General features: G+C 46.7%; 2 protein-coding genes across 3 annotated transcripts in view; one reads left to right on the top strand and one right to left on the bottom strand.

The window, feature by feature from the left end:
* gli3 (GLI family zinc finger 3) overlaps positions 1–10,437 on the top strand; it is a 102,812-nt gene extending 92,375 nt beyond the window's left edge. The window contains 5 exon segments of the mRNA XM_069159672.1: positions 2,976–3,125; positions 3,285–3,449; positions 3,546–3,836; positions 5,025–5,412; positions 5,943–10,437. Of these exon segments, the coding sequence (XP_069015773.1) occupies positions 2,976–3,125; positions 3,285–3,449; positions 3,546–3,836; positions 5,025–5,412; positions 5,943–8,314 (3,366 nt within the window). The 3' untranslated portion in view covers positions 8,315–10,437.
* Positions 10,438–12,105: 1,668 nt separating this feature from the next.
* Positions 12,106–21,994, bottom strand: prpf4bb (pre-mRNA processing factor 4Bb). 2 transcript variants are annotated; one of them, XM_069159673.1, is made up of 16 exons: positions 21,890–21,994; positions 20,546–20,624; positions 18,890–20,019; positions 18,223–18,396; positions 17,771–17,929; positions 17,211–17,292; positions 16,826–17,027; positions 15,510–15,583; positions 15,292–15,382; positions 15,010–15,157; positions 14,761–14,898; positions 14,467–14,620; positions 14,232–14,346; positions 13,941–14,092; positions 13,703–13,789; positions 12,106–13,512 (listed from the first exon to the last, which is right to left on the bottom strand). In XM_069159673.1, the coding sequence occupies exons 1-16, from the start codon at positions 21,946–21,948 to the stop codon at positions 13,309–13,311; spliced, it is 3,048 nt and encodes a 1,015-aa protein (XP_069015774.1). In that variant the 5' UTR covers positions 21,949–21,994; the 3' UTR covers positions 12,106–13,308. The 2 variants fall into 2 exon arrangements, with proteins under 2 accessions (XP_069015774.1, XP_069015775.1); XM_069159674.1 differs by lacking the exon at positions 14,761–14,898.
* Between the last annotated feature and the right edge of the window lie 1,322 nt (positions 21,995–23,316).

Below are 23,316 nucleotides of genomic sequence, written 5' to 3' on the forward strand. Positions count from 1 at the left end.
TTTTTTTTTTTTTGATCAGGAGAAGGATTAGGCTCCTTATCTGTCTAGAGTATCTCACTCTAAGATGAAAAGACTGCGCTGAATTACACATGCCAATTCTAGCTCTCTGCCCCCTGCTCACTCACTCACTCACTCACTTACTCACTCACTCTCATCCTCCCTACTTCCCTCATTCACTTAGTCTCACTTCCCCCCCTTTTCATTTCCTCCCTCCCTCTTTCTTTGCCTTTTTTGCATGCTCGTCCCCACTCCCCCCCCCCCCCCCCCCCCCGCCTCTCTCTCTCTCTCTCTCTCTTTACACAAAGCACTTCACCAACTGACATCACAAAAGAGCATATGATTTATTAGGCGGTGTTTGATAAAGCTAAACGGTGTTGCGGGTCCCACAGCTTAGTGAAATTGCCTTGTAAACAGGCCCTCTTTTCATGCACGCTTGCATTCTAATGCATGAGGGCCGCGTCCCAGAGAGGGTTTGATAAGGAGACATGGAGATGGATACTGAAGTGGGCAAATAGCTGAGAAAAAAAAAAAAATCCACACACAAAAAAAAAAAAAAAAAACACTGGTATGATTGTGTGTATTACAGTAAAGCATGTGGAGGGTGAGGGTTTCAGAACGGGCATAGAAGGAGAAGAGAATCATTTTAAATCAGATGTTTTTATTTTGTTGAAAAATCCAAATGTAAAATTAGTTCTGTCTGCGTTTATGGTTGTTGTTGGTGTTTGCCGTGTACCTAAGCAGCAGCGGTCTGGACCAAGAAAACTGTCTGCACCTGTGTGTGTGTGCATGTATGTGGTGTGTGTGTGTGCGTGCGCGCCTCTCATACGTCACAGACGGCTCCAGTGTCCCCAGCGTCCGTGTCCCTTGCGTTCCCTTGTCGCACGGCTCCCTCCTATATCCATCTTGGTGGCGTTTTTACAGTTGTTGGCCGATAAGCTGGCAGGGGGAAGATGAATAACCTGCCGCGCCGCCGCTATCAGCACCTGTTTGTCGATTTAGCCGGCCAACGGGACCTGTCTGCTCAGCATGGAGATTATTGATTCAATAAGAATTGCCATTAGATCATGCCATTAGGTTTTCTCGGCTGCCCCCCTCCACACCCCCTCCAGTGCTGTCTGTCCCCCTCTCTCTGTCAGCTCAGAGGCTCATGCATCACACCCGTCAACGACCTCCTTCATTTGTACAAACAAGAAGTGTGTGTGTGTGTGTGTGTGTGTGTGTGTGTGTGTGTGTGTGTGTGCGCGCGCTTGTGCCAGCCAGCCGGCGTGATCCAACACCACACCGCTCTCCCATCGCTCTCAGCCAGGGGGATATTGAACGCTGGTCACAACAGACCGATCGCTTGCCACAGGGATTCCCTCGCACAGAGGAAGAAAAAGAGAAGGACGAGTCAGGTTTTTCTGAAGCGCCGTACAAGGTGGGGAGGAGATCAATCTTGGGGGCAACTTCTCCAACGCTCTATGGTCATCCAGTTCCCAATTATTTCCCCCGGAATTAGTCTTGTTTTGTCACTTTAGAATTAAAAAAATGCCAAGCGAGAATAATGGCGGTTCTTTGCTGATATATTAGTGTCAATTCCACTCATTGCTTTTTTCTTTTTCTTTTTTTTTTTTGCCTCTCCACTGTTACCGTGCTGACTCATTTGTCGATACTCCTCCCGTAGCATTACTGCGAAGTGAAGGAACTTGGGGTCAGAACGCCTTGAAGAAAGATGAAAATCAATGCTGGTTTTCTAGTGGATGTCACGGTTGCAAACGGGGTCACGATCTGGCCAGTGGGCAGGGCACTGAGAAAGGTACAAAGAGGACATTGTCGGAGCGGTGTCACGCCTGGAGGGAAACTGACCCTGGATGCTTTATTTATTTGCTTCAGCCCGGCATGTTTTACAGCTCAACAATCTTGTGAATGAGCGCTCACACAGCGTCTATTCCCCAGACATTTACGAGCATTCGAAAGTCAAGTCTGTATTTATCTTCCGTCGTCCCTCTTCACTCACCCCCTCAAGGTAAAAAAAATAGTCTGACTTTTTCTGCTGCTCAGGAATGTAATAATACTGGGGTGTTTTTTTTGTTTTGTTTTTTTGGTCAGGATATTGTCTGTCTCACCGGGTTTAAATTGCTCTCGGAAAGGCACTTCAGAGGCCACCACACACTGTTGTCTCAGAAAGAGAGCCAGATGTTGACTTCACCCCCAGAGGCGTCTACGTCTGCGTGTTTTATTATTATTATTTTTTTATTCCCTCCTCACCTCTTTCATTCCTCCGTAAAACATCCACCACTTACCCCCATTTTTACAAGACGGTTGGCGAGAAAGGAGGAGGAAAGTCGGAGGAGAAGGAAGAGAGAGGAGGGATGGAGCAAGGAGAAAAGGTGGCGCTCGCAGATATAATGCTTGGCTGGAGTTGTAAAGCCCTCGCATTTCAGAAGCCTTTGACTGAACTTTTGATTTCTCGCCCTATCTCCTCACCTCCCTCGCCGCCTCCCCTTCTCCCTAAGCCTCAGATTGGAAGTTGCCACGGCAGCACAACTGTCAGCACTTGTCATGAAGGGGGCGAGGGCCCAATGTGATGCGAAGTGACAGGGTTTTATTTGAAAATTCTGTTCGGATCGGACACTGAGACTCACAAGCTGCCTTTCTCTTTTTTTTTTTTTGCCTGCCTGCCTTTGTGCAGATTTCAACAGAGTGAGAGAGAGAGAGAGAGAGAAAGAAAGAAAGGAAAGAGTTCAGAGAAATGAGAGTAGAGAAATTGAATGGACCACATAAAACAGAAATGGAAAACAGGAAAGGGAAGGTTATATTTGCCTCTTATGCTACAGAGTAAAAAAAAAAAAAAAAAAAAAATCCCTCGAGCCGAACAACAAATCAGCGCGATGCAAAATGACATTGCACTTAGTCCTTACCTCCCTCTCATGTACAGGCGCAGCAGGAGTCTAAGTGCGCCTCTGGTTTTAACTTCTCTTCATCTTCTGTCGTAGCACATCAACAACGACCACATCCACGGAGAGAAGAAGGAGTTTGTGTGTCGGTGGGAGGAATGCTCTCGAGAGCAGAAGCCCTTCAAGGCGCAGTACATGCTGGTGGTCCACATGCGCAGGCATACTGGGGAGAAACCACACAAGTGCACGGTGAGGATGCTCAATATTTGTTTTGCAGATAAAAAACAAACAAACAAACAAAACAAAAAAATCTTTTTTTTTTTTTTGCATGGAACCAGCTGACACAAGGTTCTGGTAACAGAGTGCCGGATGTGTGAGTGATGTTCCCTTCGTCTTTCTTTCCTTCAGTTTGAAGGCTGTGCCAAGGCCTACTCCCGTCTGGAAAACCTTAAGACTCACTTACGCTCCCATACCGGAGAGAAACCGTATGTGTGCGAACATGAAGGCTGCAACAAGGCTTTTTCAAACGCTTCGGATCGGGCCAAGCATCAGAACCGCACACACTCAAATGAGGTGCCGACACTTGACGCTTTCAGAAAATCAAATCTGGTCCCGTACCGTCAAACTTGCCATTTTAACTCGCCGTCCTTTTTCTCTCCTCTGTTTTAGAAACCGTATGTGTGTAAAATCCCGGGCTGCACCAAACGCTACACGGACCCGAGCTCCTTACGCAAGCACGTCAAGACGGTACACGGGCCGGAGGCGCACGTCACCAAGAAACAGCGTGGAGACTACCCACGCCCTCCGCCCCAGCCCCGGGAGCCCGGGGGCAACGGCCAGGGCCGGTCGCCGGGGCAACTGCCCCTGGGTGGGTACACGGACCAAAGGGAGTACAACCACGCTACCTCAAAACAGGATGAATGTCTGCAGGTCAAGTCTATCAAGACGGAGAAGCCCATGGTAAGACTTCACTTCAGGTTGTTCTTTTTTTCACTCCATTTTCCTGACACAATTAACCTCATTCTTATTTTGCTCTTACTAGTATTTACAATCCTTTAACGTAGTAATTAAAATGCCTAGTGTTTAGATTCCTGTCATTTAGCTTTGACTTAGGGGGCATGCACATTTAACGCTGAAATCTTCTAATGAGTACATGTTTTCCTCTATCCAATGCTTCGGCATTTCTCTCCTTCCCTTTTCTAAGGACAGTGGGTAATCAGGTGAGATAGGTATCACTTGCATTTGTTTAAATACTCTCTCATAGTCTCATTTCTTCTTCCCTCGCTCATCGTTTGATGGTCTGTCTGACTTTTCTCATCCTCTCACAACTGCTTGTCGCCACAGACGCGCTAGATTCGTTCTCATCGTCGGTTTCTCTCATCCCTCACGTTCATAAAGAGACGATTCTTTTCATTTCATCGCACAGCGGTTTGATTTTTACCAAAAGCGAGGCATTTCTCTGTGTAATGCTCGTGCCTTTGGGGGCAGAACTGCAAGGGCACTGAAAGTATGGCCTTGATGCTGCCCAGGGCTCCACTATGCAGCCAAATTCATTCAGTAGTAAACAGGGTGGAAAGCCTCCAAACAGAGATGTTGACACTCGATGCCAAAAAAAGTGATTTCGGGATTCCTCGGTGCAACAAAGTTCCCAAAATTCTGTAAACAATATAATTAGCCGGCCTCGCGAGAGGCCTTTATCCTATTTGCTTATTATTTGACAGAAAAACATAACACGACTTTGCCTTTGGAAGTATTTTGTTGTATCTCGACTGGGTCGGAGGAGAAAGCAACAATGTACTGAACTCTGTCTTTTTTTCTAAAAGAATAAAGGAAGACACCCTAGTTTGGGCAACCAGCACAAACTTCTCCAATTATAGTACATGAGTATTCATGAGACCATGAATTTAATTATTTTTCATAATGTTTGTAAATGTAAATTACTCATGTATGATTATCATTGTCTAATGTTATAGTGAGTGCATCCTTCAAAACATTACATTGTATCATTGTTTGTAAAGTCCGTATATCTTTCAATTTGTTAACTGAAGTAAATTTGCCGAGTGTTTATTTATTTGCCCTCTTTCTCTCCTTTTCTTCTTCCAATCCTTTCCTTTTCCTGTCCGTCTTTCCCGGGTCGGTGTTTTTCAGACGTCTCAGCCAAGCCCTGGCGGTCAGTCTACATGCAGCAGTGACCAGTCCCCCGTCAGCACCTATCCCAGCAGTGGAGTCCAGCTTGCTGTGAGCGCCGGACGCTCGCCAGGGGAGGGGCTGGAGGAGGACGAGGAGCAAGAGGACCACGACGAGGAGGCAGAGGAGGAATGCGAGGGCGAGCCAGCCCCCATCATGGACTCCACCGTCTCCACGGCAACCATGCTGACCCTGCAGGCGAGGCGAAGTATTGGCCGGCCCCTGCGCTGGATGGAGCACATCAAGATGGAGAGGCTGAAGCAGGTGAACGGAGCGCTGCCCAGACTGGGGCCCCTGTCCCCTACGCCGCCCCCCAAAGGTTCCGCGGTACCCAACATCCTGGGGAAGGGTAAGGCCAACGATAAAACATTTGTAGATTCTCATTTTGCTGGAAAATTTTGTCCACGTTTGAGCGGGAAGCTTTTTCTAAATACCCTTAAAATGTTTTACAAATTCCCAACGGCACATGGTGGGAATCCTCTGCACAGAATTTAGTCATCGCCACGACTGTGCGCACAAATCACAGCAGTGAATTATCCTGAATTTCATCTCGCCCATTTTCGGCGGCATGATTCAGACAAAACAAATGCTTAAAATTGACTGTTCCGCTGGAAAATGGTATCAAGACCATATCAAGCCGTATATCATATCCGAGAGAGTAGCATGTAATGTAATGTTTCATGGCCAAGTGCTGCCAGTTGTCTCTGGCAACATCTGTTTGAGAGATCGCTCCACACTTTACGCTCAACTTATTTGGCTTCTCCTCTCTGTTCCTCCAGTGCTGTTCTTTTTTTTTTTTTCCACAACATATTAGTTTCCTTGTTCACTCTATCGCTGTGGAAACTTAAGTCCAATTTCTCTTTCTGTGCGTCTTCCCAGGATCCTGTCTGGGCAGGCAGTGGGGGGTGTCTGCTCCTCAGCCACCTGCTCATGCTGAGCTGGGCAGCACAGAGCTAACAGTGCTCAATTTGCTCCGGGACCGGCGTGACAGCAGCGGTAGCGCCGCCAGTTCCGCCTACCTGAGCAGCAGCCGACGCTCCTCGGGCATCTCCCCCTGCTTCTCCAGCCGACGCTCCAGCCAGGCGTCCCAGAGCGAGGGTACGACGGCGGCCGCCCACCACCGCCGCCTCCACAACCTCAGCTCCTCCGACTCTTACGACCCCATCTCCACAGACGCCTCCCGCCGGTCCAGCGAGGCCAGCCACTACGGAGGAGGGGGTGGAGGGATGCTCTCCGGTGGGGGCTGTGGAGGTGTAGGAGGAGTCAGCGTAGGAGGAGGAGGAGGCGGCGGGTCACGGGGAATGCTTAATTTAACCCCAGCACAGCACTACCACCTGAAAGCCAAGTACGCGGCAGCAACTGGCGGCCCACCTCCGACGCCGCTACCCAACATGGAGCGCATGAGCTTGAAGACTCGCATGGCCATGATGGATGAGGGCAGTAGCGGCCACTGTTTGCCACCTCTCGTCAGGCCGCCTCGCTGCAGTGAAGGCACCAACGGGTACAACAATGGGTACACGGGACACCCGGGTTACAGGCGGAGGGTCCTCTACCCTGGTGAGGGACCGCTGAATGGGAACCGGAGGGCCAGCGACCCAGTGCGAACGCAGGCTTTCGAAACTTGCAGTCTGCCTCCGGTGCAACGCTTCAACAGCCTTAATAACCTCCACCCTCTTCCACCTCTGTCTCATCACTCTACACCTGAATCGCGCAATTTTAGCCTGCAAAACTACACGCGCTCAGAGGGCAACCTGCAGAGAGGCCTGCAGCACTCGCCGTACACTCCCAGCATTGCCGAACACGCGGCCTTAGAAGCTCTGGCCATGGAGGACAATGGGGAGGCCGGCCTGTTGCTTGGGGACGAGGATATGCTACCGGATGACCTGGTGCAGTACCTCCACTCCCAGGTTCAAGTGGACAGTGGCTCCTACGTGCACAATGAGGACCAAACAGCTTCTAGCCAAAGGGACACCTCCCATCTATCTATGGAGGAGATTGACCAGATCCAGACTTCAGCATTGGATATGACCTTCCCTGGGTCCCACAGTCTCCAGCAGCACATAGCAGAGAGGAAGAGCCCCAACAAGCTTCCCATCCAATGGAATGAGGTGAGCTCCGGGAGTGCCGACAGGTCTCCACTGAGGGAACAAAACCACCATTTACAGTGCGGAAGGTGGCCTAGCTCAGACCATGGACCCGCACCTTTCGGCAGGTTCGGAAACATGGTGGTGCAGCAGCAAGTGTCCCTTGATTTCCAGAACAGTTGTGCCCAGGCTAATCAGTCTCAAAGCGCTTGCTGTGGCAACCTCGGGGTGAAGCTAGAAGCATCCCCGAACTCCTGTATGCAGATGAGAGATACTGGTCAAAACTCCTCAAACACCTTTGGCAGGCCTAGCTTCTCGCAGATCATCGACGGGCCTCTTCCCCAGGCCTTCAAACAGCAGGCCTCCAACGAACTTCAGAAACAGAGCCACTTCCAGCAGAACCACAACAGTAGCACCTCTTGCCAGGTTGGAAATAACCTAAATCTCAGCAGGGCCTCCATGGACAGCCTCCCCGGCCTCCCCCAGGGCGCTGCTCTTCATCACAATCGGCTGGTACACGCCCCTCGCCCACCGGTCAACGGTTACAGGAACTTGGTCAGGACCCAGCAGTACCTCAACCCTGAGAGCTCCAGTGGAATCCAGCCTTGCTCCGACCAGCAGCAGCAGCAACTGCAGAGGGGTGGGGACCACTGTTCCCTTGCACATCAGGTATCTGGGCTGAAACTGGAGACCCCAGACCACGGATACCTGGAGCAGGGCTTCGGCGACTGCCTCTCTTACGGGCCGGCAGATCGCAAGGCCTCGTCCTTCCCCGTTCTGGAGGACCAGTGCTTGCTGGACTCCATGGCTGAGGCCGGGGGACAAGGCGGTGGCAGCGGGAACTCGGTTGCCCTTCTCTCCCCGGGTGCGGACCAGGTGACCAGCACGGTAGAGGGCAGCGTGCCCGCTGTATTAGACGAAGGGGTAAGTCTGGACTTCGGCACCATGCTGGAGGACGGCTACGACCAGGGTAGCCTGGTCTCGGGGGTGCTGAGTCCCTCCATCTTCCAGGGTCTGTCCAGGACCTCGTCGCGCCTCACCACCCCTCGAACATCCGCCACCTTCCACAGCGTGGCCCCCGGCCTGAACAACATGGCCATCGGAGACATGAGCTCCCTCCTCACCACCCTTGCCGAGGAGAGCAAGTTCCTGGCTATCATGCAGTAGCTGCCCTTTATCTCTCTCTGCTTTCTCCTCTCTTAGGAAAAATGGAAAAAAAGGACGAGAAAAACTGGTGTATGTGAAGATTCGGACAAAAGTGGCAATTATAAGAACTTTATTATGTACTTAAAAAGTGTTCTGGAACAGCAGTTGCCAAACCCTTTTATTTTGTAAAAAAAAAAAAAAATGTCATCCCGCACAGAAATGGGATGAGTCGAAATTATGTACAGATAAATAGTTATATTCCTTTTTCTGGAATGAAGGCTATTTTTGAAAGCCCTTCTCTTACTATGTGATGGCGAGCAGAGGCTCACTTCCTCGAATCAGTATTCTGTGTATCGTCACTGTTCTTGCTGTACGCCCTTGTTGGTAAAAAATGCATGTACTCAAGTTAAACATTGAACACTGTCTATATCAGTACATAGACTAGCCCACGTGCCAAGTATCAACCGTTCTAACCCCACAGGTACAAAAGCCGCTAAATCCATTCTCGTTATAGCAGGTGAGACACGGGTCGATAATTTCACAGGCCCCCGATGACAACTTTATATATCATAGGTTTTAATAAGTGGTATATTTACATTCGTTGTCATTTTGTATGTTACTTTCGTGAAGCTGTAAATGTTTCAGTGCTTCTACCGAGTTTTAACCAAGTGGTGTTTTTTTTTTTTTTTTTTTTTTTTTGTCAAGATGGTATCGAGTCCAAAAAAAAAAAAAAAAAGAAAAGAAAACTAAAAACGGACCACACATCCAAGTCTTCAAGGCACCGTAGATTGTCGCCTACTTGATATCTAAATGGCTTGATTTTAGTTAGTCTGTTAAGGTACTCCCAAGTGTATGTAACTGTTTTTATATCCTGTTTGTGATCTGATTTTTGATGTTGGATTGCACGGTTGTTTTCGGAGCTGATGGACATTCTCTCCTTGATTTGGTGCTTTACGTATGCTTACATGAATCGATATGAGTACTTTCATGGTTTTAAACTTGTCTTAATGGCCAGCAATGGTCCACAGCACACGACGAGTGCTGCGAAAGTGATGTTTTATTGGATAGGAAATCATCCGTATTGTTTTCTCCAAAGCTCTTAAATTCAGAATGTGTACTGCCATCAAGTATTGCAGTGACTTTGTCAACAGTGTTAGTCTTGCCTTGCAGTCTTACGCGGCTGCACACAGAATATCGAGTAGTTTACCTTTTATTCAGTGTCAAAGCAATGAGGTACAAACTGGGGTTCTTTGGTACTTTTGTCCTTTTTGTAGCTGTGCATTGATGGTGTTTTTTTTGTTGTTTTTTTTTCGTTTGTTTTTTCAAAGAAGTAGAAATCATTTCCTTTGAAAGAAGGAAATTACAGAGGTATGTGCCTTATACGTATCTGCCTGTTGGTAAAGAGAGAGATCACTGCCAATCTTCCATTGTGAATTATGAACAAAATAAAAATGAAACCTGCAAAGTGTCTTGTGAGACCTGGAAAAAAAAGATAGAAAATCACAGAACATTTATATAAGAAAAGTCAGAATATCAGAAAAGTTAAGATTTGCGAAATGCATTCTACTTTTCTTTGATTTTTTTTTTTGATTTTTTTTTTTTTTTTTTTTTTTTTAAGTTTTCACATTTATTGTGCTTTTATATATATATTATGTAAATACATTACTCTTTCTGTAGGTTTAGCAGAGGAAATGGGGAGTATCCTGGGACCAATAAAGAACTGACTTTGAAGGCAGGGATTCCCAGGCCCTGGGTAGAGTCCAGGCAGATCTGGCTCAGAGCGGAGCTTCAAGCGCCCAGCGCTGCCCCTCCGCCAGAAGAGCCGCTCTGCTCTTTTATAACTGACTACAAATGTTTGTATGGTTTTAATAAAAATGGAAATTATATTTTAAGCCTCTGTTCTTCCTTTTATATGACGGTTTGGATGATGTATGAAACATATTGGTTTGAATCGCGTATTCCTCTTTATGAAGACGCCACCCGAGATGAAGGATAAAAAAAAAAAAAAAGACAAACCATCCCTATAATTCAGAGCAAATACAACTTGAAATGAAAATAAATCAAAGTCATGACCTCGTCAAAACCAAATCGAAATCAATCCTGCTGTGCAACTTTTGTAAAAACAATAACTTCCAACACTAAGATAGAAAATAAGATATGGAGTCTGATGCTATTTTAGAGTTTGGGAATATTAATTCATAAAAAATAAAAACAAAATAAAATAAACATAAGGTACCACTTTCAGTATGTTCGTTGGTGGAGAATAGCCAGAAGCTTCTGGTGCCCTCTTCTGATCACCGTCAGACATTACACCAAAGCTGCAGCTCCAGCTGAATTTCCTCCTCATGAATTCGTAAGCAGTTGTAAATGACTTGTTTGGTTACATTTTCACATTAAGAGCAGCCACGTACTCGTCTGTCAGGGCTGAGATTAAAGCCAGCAGCAGGTGTCGACTCATTCACTCCGACATCTCTTCCAGTGGTTTATTCCAACGACGGCCCACATGCATTTACAGACCCCTTCAGGTTGACAGCCCATCAGCCTCTATCAGAAGTCCTTTTAGTGCGATCCGTGCAAGCACGGAGCGTTCTTGCATCATCATACCCCCCCCCCCCCCCCCCCCCCCGACCCCTCTCTCCTCTCCTTCCCAGACTTTCCAGATGGAGAAAAGTCTTTTCAGATCGAGCCTCCCATTATGCTTTTAAGGAGCCCAACACAAGGGCAATCACGCGACGAAAATGAAGGGGAAATGACGCTGCAGAGGGGAAAGGAAGCGAGCACGACACCTGCAAATTGTTGCAACTGGATACAAGATTTTTTTTTTTTTAACTTTTGATGCTCCGAGGCCGCAGCTGTCTCAACACCCACCTCCCCCCCCCCAAAAAAAAAAACCCAAGTACATCACCTTTCTAACACTCTTGCAGTGACACTTAGTGGGGTAGAAGCATCTTATCCAGAGCATAAGGTGCTTTTTAAACAGCCCACGTACATTGCTCTTTTGACTATCCACCTTTCTGGGTTCTCACTCCAAGTCAAATTTCCAGACTTTCCCCATCTAAAAAGCTGAAATGTCATGACCTGTGATTGACAGGAAAACAGGCCGCCGTTGGGCCGAGCGGACGAGCAACAGCCACGTTAATTTATTGCCATTAATTTGACAGCTCGCAGGCATTTGATCACACACAAGTTGGCCAGTGGCCCCTTTATAACCGCACTGACCCCTTGTGCAAATTTTTTTTTTTTAAATTGGAATAATAAGAAGCCAGAATGCCTCCTACCGTTGGCATGGCAGCAAAGGGCTCCCTCCCCCATATTTGATGAATCTATAGTCATTTTAAAAAAAAAAGATTACATTTGGCTTTTCTGATGTCTGTTTTTTTTTTTTTTTTTTATCTCAGTCTTTGAAGTCGTCATTTTGTAGCCAAAGCTCTTAACATTTACATTTTCCTGTAATGTTCGCTTTCCTCAGCAGGTACAAGAAAAGGTATCTCTTTACTGAAGTGCTTGCGACTTGTTGAGGAAAAAGAACACGACTCCCGAAATACAGGAAACGTGAAATAATGCGACAAAAAAAAAAAAAGACATGGAAATTATTGTATTTTGATAAAAGGAAGCTAAAATTTAAACATGCAAACACAGGAGAAAGAAAGGAGTTTGTAAATTTCCCCGACCTGTGGGAACCCTGACCTTTACTTCACTGAGTTATTGCTAAAAAGCACGTCCAACTCGCATCCAAAATGAAGAAAAGGGGGGAGGGAGGGGTTTCGGTATACAATAGGAAACATTTTATTACCAAAAAGTTGTCTTATCGCTTTCAGCTTTTCCACAACTATTCTTTATTGAAATCACAAGTTTGTTTTTTTTTGTTTTTTTGTTTACCACTTAAATGGAAAGAAACAAATAAATCATACATGAAATGACATTAACTATGAACTATATACAGCAATGGAAGGAGGAGGAGGAAGAGGAGAAGGGTCGCAGGTGCGGCTTCAACAGGCCAGCATTGTTTGGTGTTTTTAACACACGATGCTCATACAGGAGGCACTTGAATGTGAGAGCCTTTAAGAGCCAGGACCGAGCCAGAGTGCTGGAGGTGGGGGTCGGGGTGGGAGTGGGGGGGTGTCGGAAGGGGAAAAAAGGGAAACGAAAAGAAACAGAAAACAATAACTTCTTTGAAAATTTAAAAAAAAAAATAAAGAGGAGTTCGAGGAGTACATAATATGCATCTATTCGTTCAGCTCGGGCCTCAAGGTCCGAGGATTTGGTTAGGGGTCGGGGGTCGGGATATTTGCTGTCACGTGTGGGACACTGATGCACATACAGAGCATTTACACAGGCCTGCACCACAGAAATCTAGAGCACGAAAAGGGTGCACATTCAAAAGCATGCATCGCCCCACAATGAGCAATGTGGTTAAAAAAAGACAAAACAAAAAAACAAACAAAAAAAAAAAAAACAGAAAAGATGTAATTAGACATCTACGACAAAAAGTCAACTGTCTGCTGCTGGAGATTGTTAATGCAATAAGACATACGGTATTTACAGGAATTATAGTTTTTTTTTTTTTCTTTTAAACATCTGCCACTCCAATGCCAGTTAAATTAAAAAAAAAAAAAATTAAAATTGTCCATAACTTCATCGCGGGGTTGGTGGTGGTGGTGGTGGTGGTGGTGGGGGGGGGGGGGGGGGGGGGCGGCGGGACGAGGGGGTAAGTTTACAATGATAAATCGCAAAAGAAGAAAAAAAAAGAATCAAGTGTCTTCAAGAATGGCTACCATTTTCAACAATCTATTTACATTAAAAACACGGTTATGTTTTCATGAAGAAAATAATGTCGAGGAAGAACTGAAGTCGGTGACATTCTGAAAAGACGTCCGTGTGGTCGGCCGTCTCGTTTCGCCGAGTTGTCCGTCAGAGCTGGTTTAGTGGTCTGCTCTGGGAGTGTGTGTCTGGCGTTCTTCTGGGGGGAGGGGGCGGGGTAGGAGGGGGGTGGGGGGGGGGGGTGTTGTTGTTGTTCAGATCTTCTCCTGGATGAACGGGTGCTGCAGAGCCTGGTTGATGCTGATGCGTTTGGCCGGGTCCAGCATCAGAGTGGCATCCAGCAGGTCCTTCAGCTGCATCACCTTCTTCCTCTGGTCCTCGGGCAGCCGCTGGCATCCGATCATGTCCGTCAGCAGGTCTTTGGTGGAGTTGATGGTGCTCATCACCGTCACCTTCTCCTGTTTGGGGAAGAGTGACGACGACGACAACAAAATGAGCAGAGACGCAAATCAAAGCGGACTAAGCGATGTTTTCAGCACGTGTCGAGAACTTGTCGTCGGCGGAATCGAACAAGCAGTTTAATAGCGTTGAAGTTTGGACATATCAAGTTTCACCGGGGAGAAAACGTGCCGTGTTAGTCAGCCTTACCCTTTCTGTCACTTTGTCGACTTCGATGTACAGGAAGTTCAAATTCTGATCGAAGTGCTGGTCTTTGAACATGCCTTTACGGATCATCTGAGGAAAGAATGCACAACATTGCATCAGTCTGAGCTTCTTGAACGCCGCATGGAGCGGTAAACACGTCTGGCTTCGTCTCGGATTGGGGGGTGAGGGGGGGGGGGAAGCGATCGCTGAAGGAACTGAGAGTTATATGATGCAATTCTACCTTGTTGGGCATCTTGCCCTTGAGGTCCATCGCCAGCTTGATCATGTGGTTGTTGGAAGATCCGGGAAACAGGATTTTGCCGGTGTACAGCTCGTGCAGGGTGCAGCCGACGGACCACATGTCGATGCCGTAGTCGTACGGCTTCCCGATGACTTGAGAGAGAGAGAGAGAGAGAGAGAGAGAGAGAGAGAGAGAGAGAGAGAGCGAGCGAGCGAGCGAGCGAGACGCGCCCGTGAGCAAGAGTCCCAACTTAAAACCGCACCGATTAACCGTGCGAAGAGTGCAACTTACTGATTTCCGGAGCCCTGTAAAATCTGCTGACCAGATACGGAGTGATGTCGTTGTCGGCGACGTGCGACGCGGAGCCGAAGTCGCACAGCTTCAGGATGGTCTTTGACTCGTTCACCTATAAAAGAACAAAAAAAAAAAAAAAGAACCAAAAAAAAAAAAGAAAAGAAAAGAAGTTAAAGACGTGAGACTGTCGTTTCGTTCCCTCTGCGACCGGACACGAGCGGAGCGATCGTACCAGGATGTTGTCCGGCTTGATGTCGGCGTGGAGGATGTTGCAACGCTTCAGCAGCTTGAGGGCCAAGAAGAGCTGCTGGCTGTAGGAGCGCACGGCTTTGATGTGGAGCCCGACGTCTTTGCCGTACTTCTTCAGCACCTCTCGCAGGTTCATGCTGCGGGCGAAAAGCAGCGGAGAGACGAATCGGTTAACGGTTTTCGGCACCCGCTTGGATCAATTCGACGGTTGCCGACCAAACGCGGCAGATCTGAAACGATGATGAAAAAGACGCGGCGGCGTTCTCTCGCTCGGTACCTCAGGGGCTCAAACACGAGGCACAGATGCTGCTTGTGGTAGAAGTGCCTGAACAGGCGCAGGCAGTGGAACTTGTCGTCGGGGTCGGCGTCGTTCAGCTTCTTGAGGAACTCCAGCTCTTTCAGCCCGGTCTTCTGCCTGTTCACCAAAAGCACGTGCGTGTCGGGTTCAGTGCATCTCTGCGTCTCGCTCGGGTACAAAAACGCCGACGCGGATGCAATTCGTCACCGCGAAAACGACGCGACTCACATGAGATCGTTGTTCCGGATGATCTTGACCGCCACCTCCTGGCCGGCCCGGGCGGTGTCCCGGGCTCGGATCACGTTGCTGAACACGCCCTGGCCCGTGTAGCCGTACACGTCGTAGCGCTTGTCCAGGGTCTCCCCGATGTTCACCCCTGAATAACCAGACGGTTCACACGTTCAGTTTCACGCCGTCGGGATTGCGACCGAGGCGTGGGAACGTCTCGGCGGGAGAAGTTGCTTCGACGGTCGGGGATAAAAGCGCCATGCGGAGCCGCGTCGCACTTACGGTAGTAGCCTTCAGCGTCGGTCCAGTTGTCCCTGAGGTTGGGGTTCTCCTTGAAGTCCTTTCCTACACCCGCTGCTCTCATCCTGGCACTCTGCAGACAAAAAAAAAAAAAAGAGGTTCACAGGTGTTCCCTCAAATTTTGCACTCTTCTGAAACATCAGACCGAAGTCAGTAAAAAGAGCTTTTTTTAAAAAAAATTTTTTAATTTGAATACTTACATCAAAGTCTGCAGCAAACATGTCATCCGACTCCGTGAACATGTCGGGGGCTGAAGGCTTCTTTGAGTTGGCTCCTGAAACAAACAACGACAAGCAAAAAAGAACAAACGAAAGAAAGAAAGAAAGAAAGAAAGAAAGAAAGAAAGAAAGAAAGAAAGAAAGAAAAAACCCACCACACCACAGGATGAGTTTCTTGCTCACACACCATGTTGTAAAACAGTAGATCTGGAACAGGTGTTTGATTCACATACTCTGCAGAGATCAAAACATGCTGCAGGTGGCAGAGACACTCAGGCTTTGGATTACAAGCCAGCAACTGAATGAACACATGACAGAAAGAAACAAAAATTAAAAATCCCTGCATCACACGTGTTCATATGAAAATGCCAGCTTGTTCTAGATTGCAGGGAGGTGGCAATATTTAACGTGCGTGTGCAGCTCAAATTTGATAGGCGGGGCAAAAATGCTACCAATCAAGAGATCACATTTATGAACGGGGACTTCTCGGGACTTACTGGAGAAAAATTGCAAGTTAAAAGCACGAAAGGAAAAAAAAAGAAAAATTAAAAACATTTTTTTGCCACTTTACTTCTGACAAAAATCAAAAAGACAGACAAAACTGAGAAAGAGACAATCCGAAATAAATTGCTCTCCCCTGTCAAGCTCTTAACTGCTCGGTGTCTGATCTCCTTCATGCTCTTCAGTGTAAAAGCAGCGGAGACGCGGTGACTCGTGAATCCTTTCTACAGATTTCAAAGGCTGAAGTGTCGATTGAAACTGGAGGAAAGGATAGAAGCAGAATATTCCGTAGTTACCTCGGTCAAGGCGACCCCGTCCTGCTGCAGGTCACATCCTGCACGGGGCCGCTAAATGCGTGGCCTGATGCTCTGACCGTTCGAACTAAGACTTTCTGACCGGACCCTGATTAATGTCGCCACGGCAACCAGTGAGATTACGCTTCCGAAAAACCGACATTTCAGCTGAAAACACGTCTTTACGAACGAATCGTTCTTTCTTGCCGTCGCCGGCAAACACTGGCGAAAAGTATTTCATCTGGAAAAGTTCCTAGTAGTCATTATAACCCAGTGTACGTTACAAGGCTAGGGACGACGATTGACGTGCGTGTACAAATTTGACATGCGACTCTCAATAACTGCATGCATATATCTCTCTAATAATAGTCCACCATCCTCCGGGAATATATTTATCTTAAGAGACATTGACGGCATGTGGACGCGCAATGACGGCGTGGTTCATTTCGGTCCACCCGGGCCTCGCATGCCAACGGGTGGGAGCAACCGCGACGAGGACATTACCGTCTTTCTCCTGGGCGATGAGGTTGTGCTTGGCTTTGATGCTGGCCTCGAAGGTGTTGAGGTTCTCGCGCTCGTACTCCTTGACGTCGGCGGCGACTCGCTCCAGGATGTCGTCGGGCGAGGGCGACCGGCTGCGCGTGCTGCTCTGGGGGCTGCTGGGCTCCGATATCATGTTGGTGTCCTCGCTCACGACTTTGTATTTCTACGCGGCGGAAAGCGGAGTGGTTTTGAGCGGGAGGAGGGGGACGGGGGAGAGGGGGGCAGACCACCACATAAAGCACACCGACTTGTAGCTGTGCAGTAAATTGGGAGCTTCGCCGATGTTAAACTGTTACACCGACTATCAAAGGAAGCAGATTTTGGAGCGGCGTAGGTGTCAACAGACCTGGACGATGGCCAAGCGCTGCTGGCGGCGCTGTTCGATGAGAGCTTCTTCATCTATCTCCTCGCCATCGAAGTCTTCCAGCCTGCAAACGAAAGCCAGAATTACAGAAATACACAAACGTCCCACCGTCTGAAGGGTCAGCTACAGATCTTAGACCCCCCTCCCCCACCCACCCACCCCAAAAACAACAACAGGAGGAACATCTTGATGAGTCCGACTCATTTCCAATTTACATATAAACATTTGTAGATATTTTTCATTCTGCAGTAGCGTTTATATTTTCTATAAACAAGCCTAATCCAACAGTGGTTGTAGGATCAATTTATTGGATCAGCAGCCTGCATGAATTTAATGACAACGAAGCTAAGAAACTAGAACATCCTGGTTTACCTTTTCTTTCATTTTTTTTTTGTCCTTCGATCAAAAACAAAAAGTATTACATATTAAACTGTGATATAATTCAACGTGACGATAATATATATGTAAAAAAAAAAATGAATACGCGTGTACGGTGCCGTTTGTCTCATCGGTCAATCCTGTGGAGAAATAAAAGTTCTCACACTTCTTCCCCGGAGGATTCCTGGTCGACCTTCATGCCCTCCGAGAGGCTGCCCTTAAACTTGTCTTCGTCTCTGCTGCGCCTTCTTCTTCTGTCGCGGTCGCGGGACATTGAGCGCCGATACTGTCGGAGTCTGCCGTACCGGTCTCTCTCTCCAGACCTGCATGGACGTCCACAAGGGGATTAATCACGAATTGAATAAAAGGGTTCGTCACACGGAGAGACCCTAAACGGATGAAAAGTTCCAGACAGAAACGCTGACACTCAATTAAAATCCAGATAATTGTCCCAGCATGAAAAAAAAACAACCACAACAACAACAGACACCTGTTTAAATAGAGAAAGTCAAAGTTTGCATTTTACGATGCGAACTGACGTGGTGTCACCGAGAGAAACATCGTCTGTCTTAAGCAGACGCGAGTGACAGTTTGGTGAAAGCCGAGCTGCCGTTACCTGTGTCCCAGTGGAGACCTGCTCCGTCTGCGGGGGGAAGAGCGGGAGCGTCGTCGCGGCGACGGGGACCTCCGTCTGAGCGGCGAGCGACTCATCCGGCGACGAGAGGCCGATCTGGGACTGTTGTCTCGTGATCGATCTCTGCCGAGTCCTAGATCTGGCCGAGGGCGCTTCCTGCAGGAGCGCGAGAGAAGAGTCGCTTTATTATCGTCGTTACTGGTTCTTTATTCCTTCTTTTCTTTTGTCAATTATTTAATGTCTCTGAACCGTAAAAAAAAAACAAAAAAACGTTGGATCAACAAGAGTTGCGTTGAGAAGTTGACAGACAGGCTGAACTGGACGTTTACGCGAGTCACCGGAACAAAAGTGTTTCATGCAGAACTAGAAGTAAAAATCTGTCAAACGTTTTCCTCTTTTTAAATTCTTCTATATTTCAGACTTTACTGATGTGATCAATCACTCTGACGCCTCTCAGCGCTCCACAAAACCTTCTCTGACACATGGGCTGCATAAATGAAAAATGAACTGTCAACTATTTGATCTTTCTGCATATTTTAGAGTCAGACATTTATTCACTTAGTCAACACAACACATATTCCTTAAGAATTTAATGTCCTCTGTTCCAGTCAGCTTATATTATTGGGAAAAGTCCGAACAATTCACTGACCTCAGCGGTGAGTCCTGTCTATCAGCCTCCCTCCTCCGGGTGTCTGCTGAGCGGCCTCTCCCGGGTGAGGACCTTATCCTGGATGGGGAGTGGCTCTGCTTTGACGTCCTGTCTGAGGCACTGACCGAGGGGAGGTGGACGTCTCTGTGGCGAGGGGATGTGCTGCGTTTCCTCGCCGGGCTCTGGGGCCCTCGCCTGTGAGGGGAGCGGTTCTCCTTTCCCGACGAGGCGTCCTTGGATGGGGACTTGGCTGGCCGTTTGTCCCGGTCGGCTTCTGAGCGACTCGGTCGCTCTCGTCCGGGTGATCTGGACCGCCGGGTGCTTCTCTCCTGGTTTGGTCGGTCGTCCCGCGGCGGAGAGGAACGTTTATCAGCCCGGCTGACTTTCTGCTCTCCTCTGAAGCTGGGAGGAGAGTTGGACTTCCGTTTCTCTTTGGACCCGTCGGTGCTGTCCAAACGCTTCCTGTCTTTTGACCTGCTGCGGCCACGGCCTCTGTCTTTAACACCTGCGTCCTTGGTGCTTTTGGTCACCTTGTCCTGCTTGGACTCCTTGGCTGGCCGTTCTGCCGACTTACTCCGACTACGACGCTTGGAGTTGGATTTACTGCCCTCTGTCGAGTCCCGTCTAGATTTCCCACTTTTCCCCCCTCTGGGTGATATGGGTTTACCCGAGGGGCCCCTTTGACGCTGCTCTCCGTTTCTGAACCTCGCGTCTCCGTCCTCTTCGGATCCAGAGTTATACCCCTGAAGGATCAAACCCATGCCCGACTGAACCTTGCCCTCCATCAGCTGGCTGTCCAGCTCGGCTTTGATCATGGCCCTCTGCTTCTCCAAATCCTCCAGCAAGGCCCGGTCGTCCAGACTTGGGTTTCCAGAGGAGGGAGAGGATTCGACTTTTCTGTTGGCGGAGGCGCCTTGGAGGACAGCGGCGGAAGGGGAGGAGACCTCTTTGCGTTTGTGTTTCCTGTGTTTGTGACGATGCTTGCGTTTGCGGTCCTTGTCCTCATCAGAGGCATGTTTGTGTTTTTTGTGCTTACTGCGATGCTTGTGTTTTTTCCTCTTGTGTTTGCCGCTGCTGCTGTGATGTTTGGACCCCTCCTCTGTCTTCTCACCGTTAGTTTCAGCTTCCCCCTGGGAAAGGAACATATCACAATTAATTTGGGCGTCAAGATGATGAGGACAGTCATAAGCTTACTCCTTCACCTTTACATTGTTCAACTCTTCCACACTGTATTCTGGATTTTGATTAAAGCTTACCACACAACTGGTTGAAATGGATAGAAAGTATGGGTATAGTTTAAATGATGTTATTCGTTTGTATTCTCTTTTGTAGGTCTGTTCTTCTGCATTTGTTCAGTTTCACTTATCTAAAATCCATTTGGATTCACTCAGAAAAATGTAACTTTAATCTCAGAGAACCGTGACATTGGGAAGGCGAACAGGACCCTCCAGATGTGTTGTGGTGCTGATGTTGAATGTACCCATGTTAAAATCTGGCAGAATATTATATGATTGACACTATTGCCAATATTATCCATGTGCAGACATGGGACACCTCTTGACCAAAGATAAATTTGATAGCAATTAAAGTTAGGATCTGAATTATGACATCATACCACTGAGGATATTTAGGTCTTGCGGCTGTCCACACCCCTACCTCTTCCTCCTCTTCTTCCTCGGACATTTCCCCACTGTCCTCATTTCCACTTTTTTCTTGGCTTTCCAGATCTTGCTTCCTGTAAATTAAAGAACAATATTAAACGTAGCACGGGCAATATTACACATGGGTCCTAAGATAGAAAGTGATTTCATCTGATGTAATTGATTGGCAGAATTAATGGACAAGCCGATGTGTTATTGGCCACGGCTATCAGTTACACAGCAAGCCCATAATATCAGCCCCACACCTTGCATTGAGGTGTCTGTGAAGGACACAAAACACTGGATGGGCCAACAGTTAAACAAAAGTACAGAGTCCAGATGTCTAAAAGTATTTTGTTAAATAAAAAAAATTAAGAGTAATTATGTAAAAAGTGTAATTGTGATTTAAAAAAAATAAAAATGATGTGATTTACTTTATTGTTTGGTCAAAAACAAATTTAGTGAAAAAAAAAACAACACATTATATACCAGCTTGGATGCACTGAATTTAATCATAATTCATTAAGATTGATCTGACTAATTTTATTGAATATAAAATATAAAAGGACACGGATTAGGGGCAAAAAAACCCAACTTTATCGGGACATCCTTAACTTTAGAAATACTATTAAAAAAAATTAAAAAATTAAAAAAATCCCAACTTTGATCGTTACAGTGTAAAAGTGATAAATCTACTTAATAGAAGAAAAAAAAAGCAATTAATATCTCGGTATGTTGTTTCCTGAACTACTAATGTAAATACCATGGAAACCGGCCGCCCGCAGTACGAATTGTCAAACGCAGCGCGAACTTAAAAAGTACAAACATGACGACTTTTAACCGCGTTTTTATTTCCCCCACCACCACCGGTGGAAACACGAGCGATGAAACTTTTAACGTTGCGTTAAGCGACGGTTACGTAACGTCGCTCAGGTAGCTTCTTTAGCTCCCGATGCTAACTCCGGGTCGCCGAATCCGGCGCGTGGTCCGACGTGTTCGGTTTAACGTGAAGCGAGCAGGCGGCACCGCGCGGTTAAAACACACTTTCTGAAAGGCTTTTGCGCTCGGCCGAACTTTAATGCTAGTCCTGAGCTTTTAAAAAAAACCCAACAACTTAAAAAAAAACAACAACAACAAAAAAAAAAAGAACAGAGGGTGAAAAAAAAAAAAAAAAAAAAACACGCTAGCTTGCTAGCTAAGAACGTTAGCCAGTCGTTTGCACTTCGGTAGCCCCGGCAACAACGTGAACGTGCTGCTCCGTTTAGCCTCCGCCGTTTTCACGGTAACCTTTCGATTTCGGACCGGGGAGGGAGTTACGTGTCGTCGCCGAGAACGCCTTTTCTTAAATTGGATGACTTACACGTGTTCGTTGCCATTATTCATTCTCCTGGACGTGATGTCCATCTCAACGTCGGCCATTTTCCTCAGCTGAGGAGGTTTCTTCTTCTTCGGTTGTTATGACTACGGAAGTGCAAACACGTCCGTATCCTGTAAGTTGCCATCTGATGGTTTGGCGGCGCATTGCAGACGGGGTTTTAAATTATTATTTTTTTTCCGTCCACCAGGGTGAGTGCTCGTGTAACTTAAACGTTTTAATGCTGGTTTACTACGTCATTCAATATATTAGTAAATGCAACGTGAGGTTTTAATAAGTACGCTGACTTCATAGAGTTGTCAACACGCCTGACCTGAGCCAATATGCTTTTGGCAGCTGTTTGCACACTCCGAGCTTCAGTGTCATCCAAAATGCCCTCAAACTGTAGATTGCATCACTGTGTGTTTGTGGAGGTCACAGTTGCAAAAGACTTGGAAGAAACCCTAGTAGTGACAGTTAATGTTGTAATGATAACGACGTCCATTAACGACAGATTAACTACAACCTGCATGAAAAGAGGAAACATTTTAACATACTGCAGAAACAATTACGTCTCGTCTGATTATTCTTAATAGACGTATGTCATTTGTTTTTGTTTTTTTTAGTCCAATCGCTTGTAGGTTTCGGTGTGGTATCTAAACTTTCAAAAAAAATGATCTATATTGAAATCATGGAGGAATACATTTGTAGTCATCTGTAATCTGTGTTCATCAGACTATGTATTTTTATGAGCTTGCAATTTTAGCAACAAAGCATGAACACACTGACATTAAATGTCCTGGCTGCTTTAACTGTAAGATACTTCAATTTACCTCGAACTGTGCATTGGATTCAGTTAAAGAGCATTTTTGAATTTGTGAATACTGTCACGTTGCATCCAAAGTATTGTCGATGACCTGTAACACAACATTATCTGGAAAGTTTTCAGACTTTTTTTTTGAAGAAAAGTTACATTTTATGCCAGCAAAAATTATCCTGATCCAGCCTACCTATACATTTAGTTAAATAGTGATGCTGTAAAATTATACTATACTTTACATGAGACAAAAAGCACAAGAAAATCTTGAAAAAATTCACTCTTTCATATAAAATAGTCTGAAAAAAAGAAGAGGCCGAGTATCTTGTTGTAAGTGTGATAGTATTTTTCTAATGATAGTCATCAGAGCTGTTAAGATGTACTCATGCAAAGAACAAGGCTGTTATCAGAGATGTTCATCCTTCTCAAAAGGGAAACCACAACATGTGACCATTGCTGTATAGAGTTAAAAATACCAAACACATAGTTTCGTGTGTTGCCTCATTAAAATACAAATATAATCAGACACATCTGAAAACATCATGTTGAAATGCAAAAAGCTGCAAAATTGTAAGCAGCGGCTTCCCAACATCAACTCAGTGAATTTTTTCAAGGA

The sequence above is a fragment of the Embiotoca jacksoni genome, unplaced genomic scaffold, assembly GCF_022577435.1.
Source record: "Embiotoca jacksoni isolate LCO1_2020_lvr unplaced genomic scaffold, fEmbJac1.0.p SCAF_25, whole genome shotgun sequence".
Lineage (NCBI taxonomy): Eukaryota > Metazoa > Chordata > Actinopteri > Embiotocidae > Embiotoca > Embiotoca jacksoni.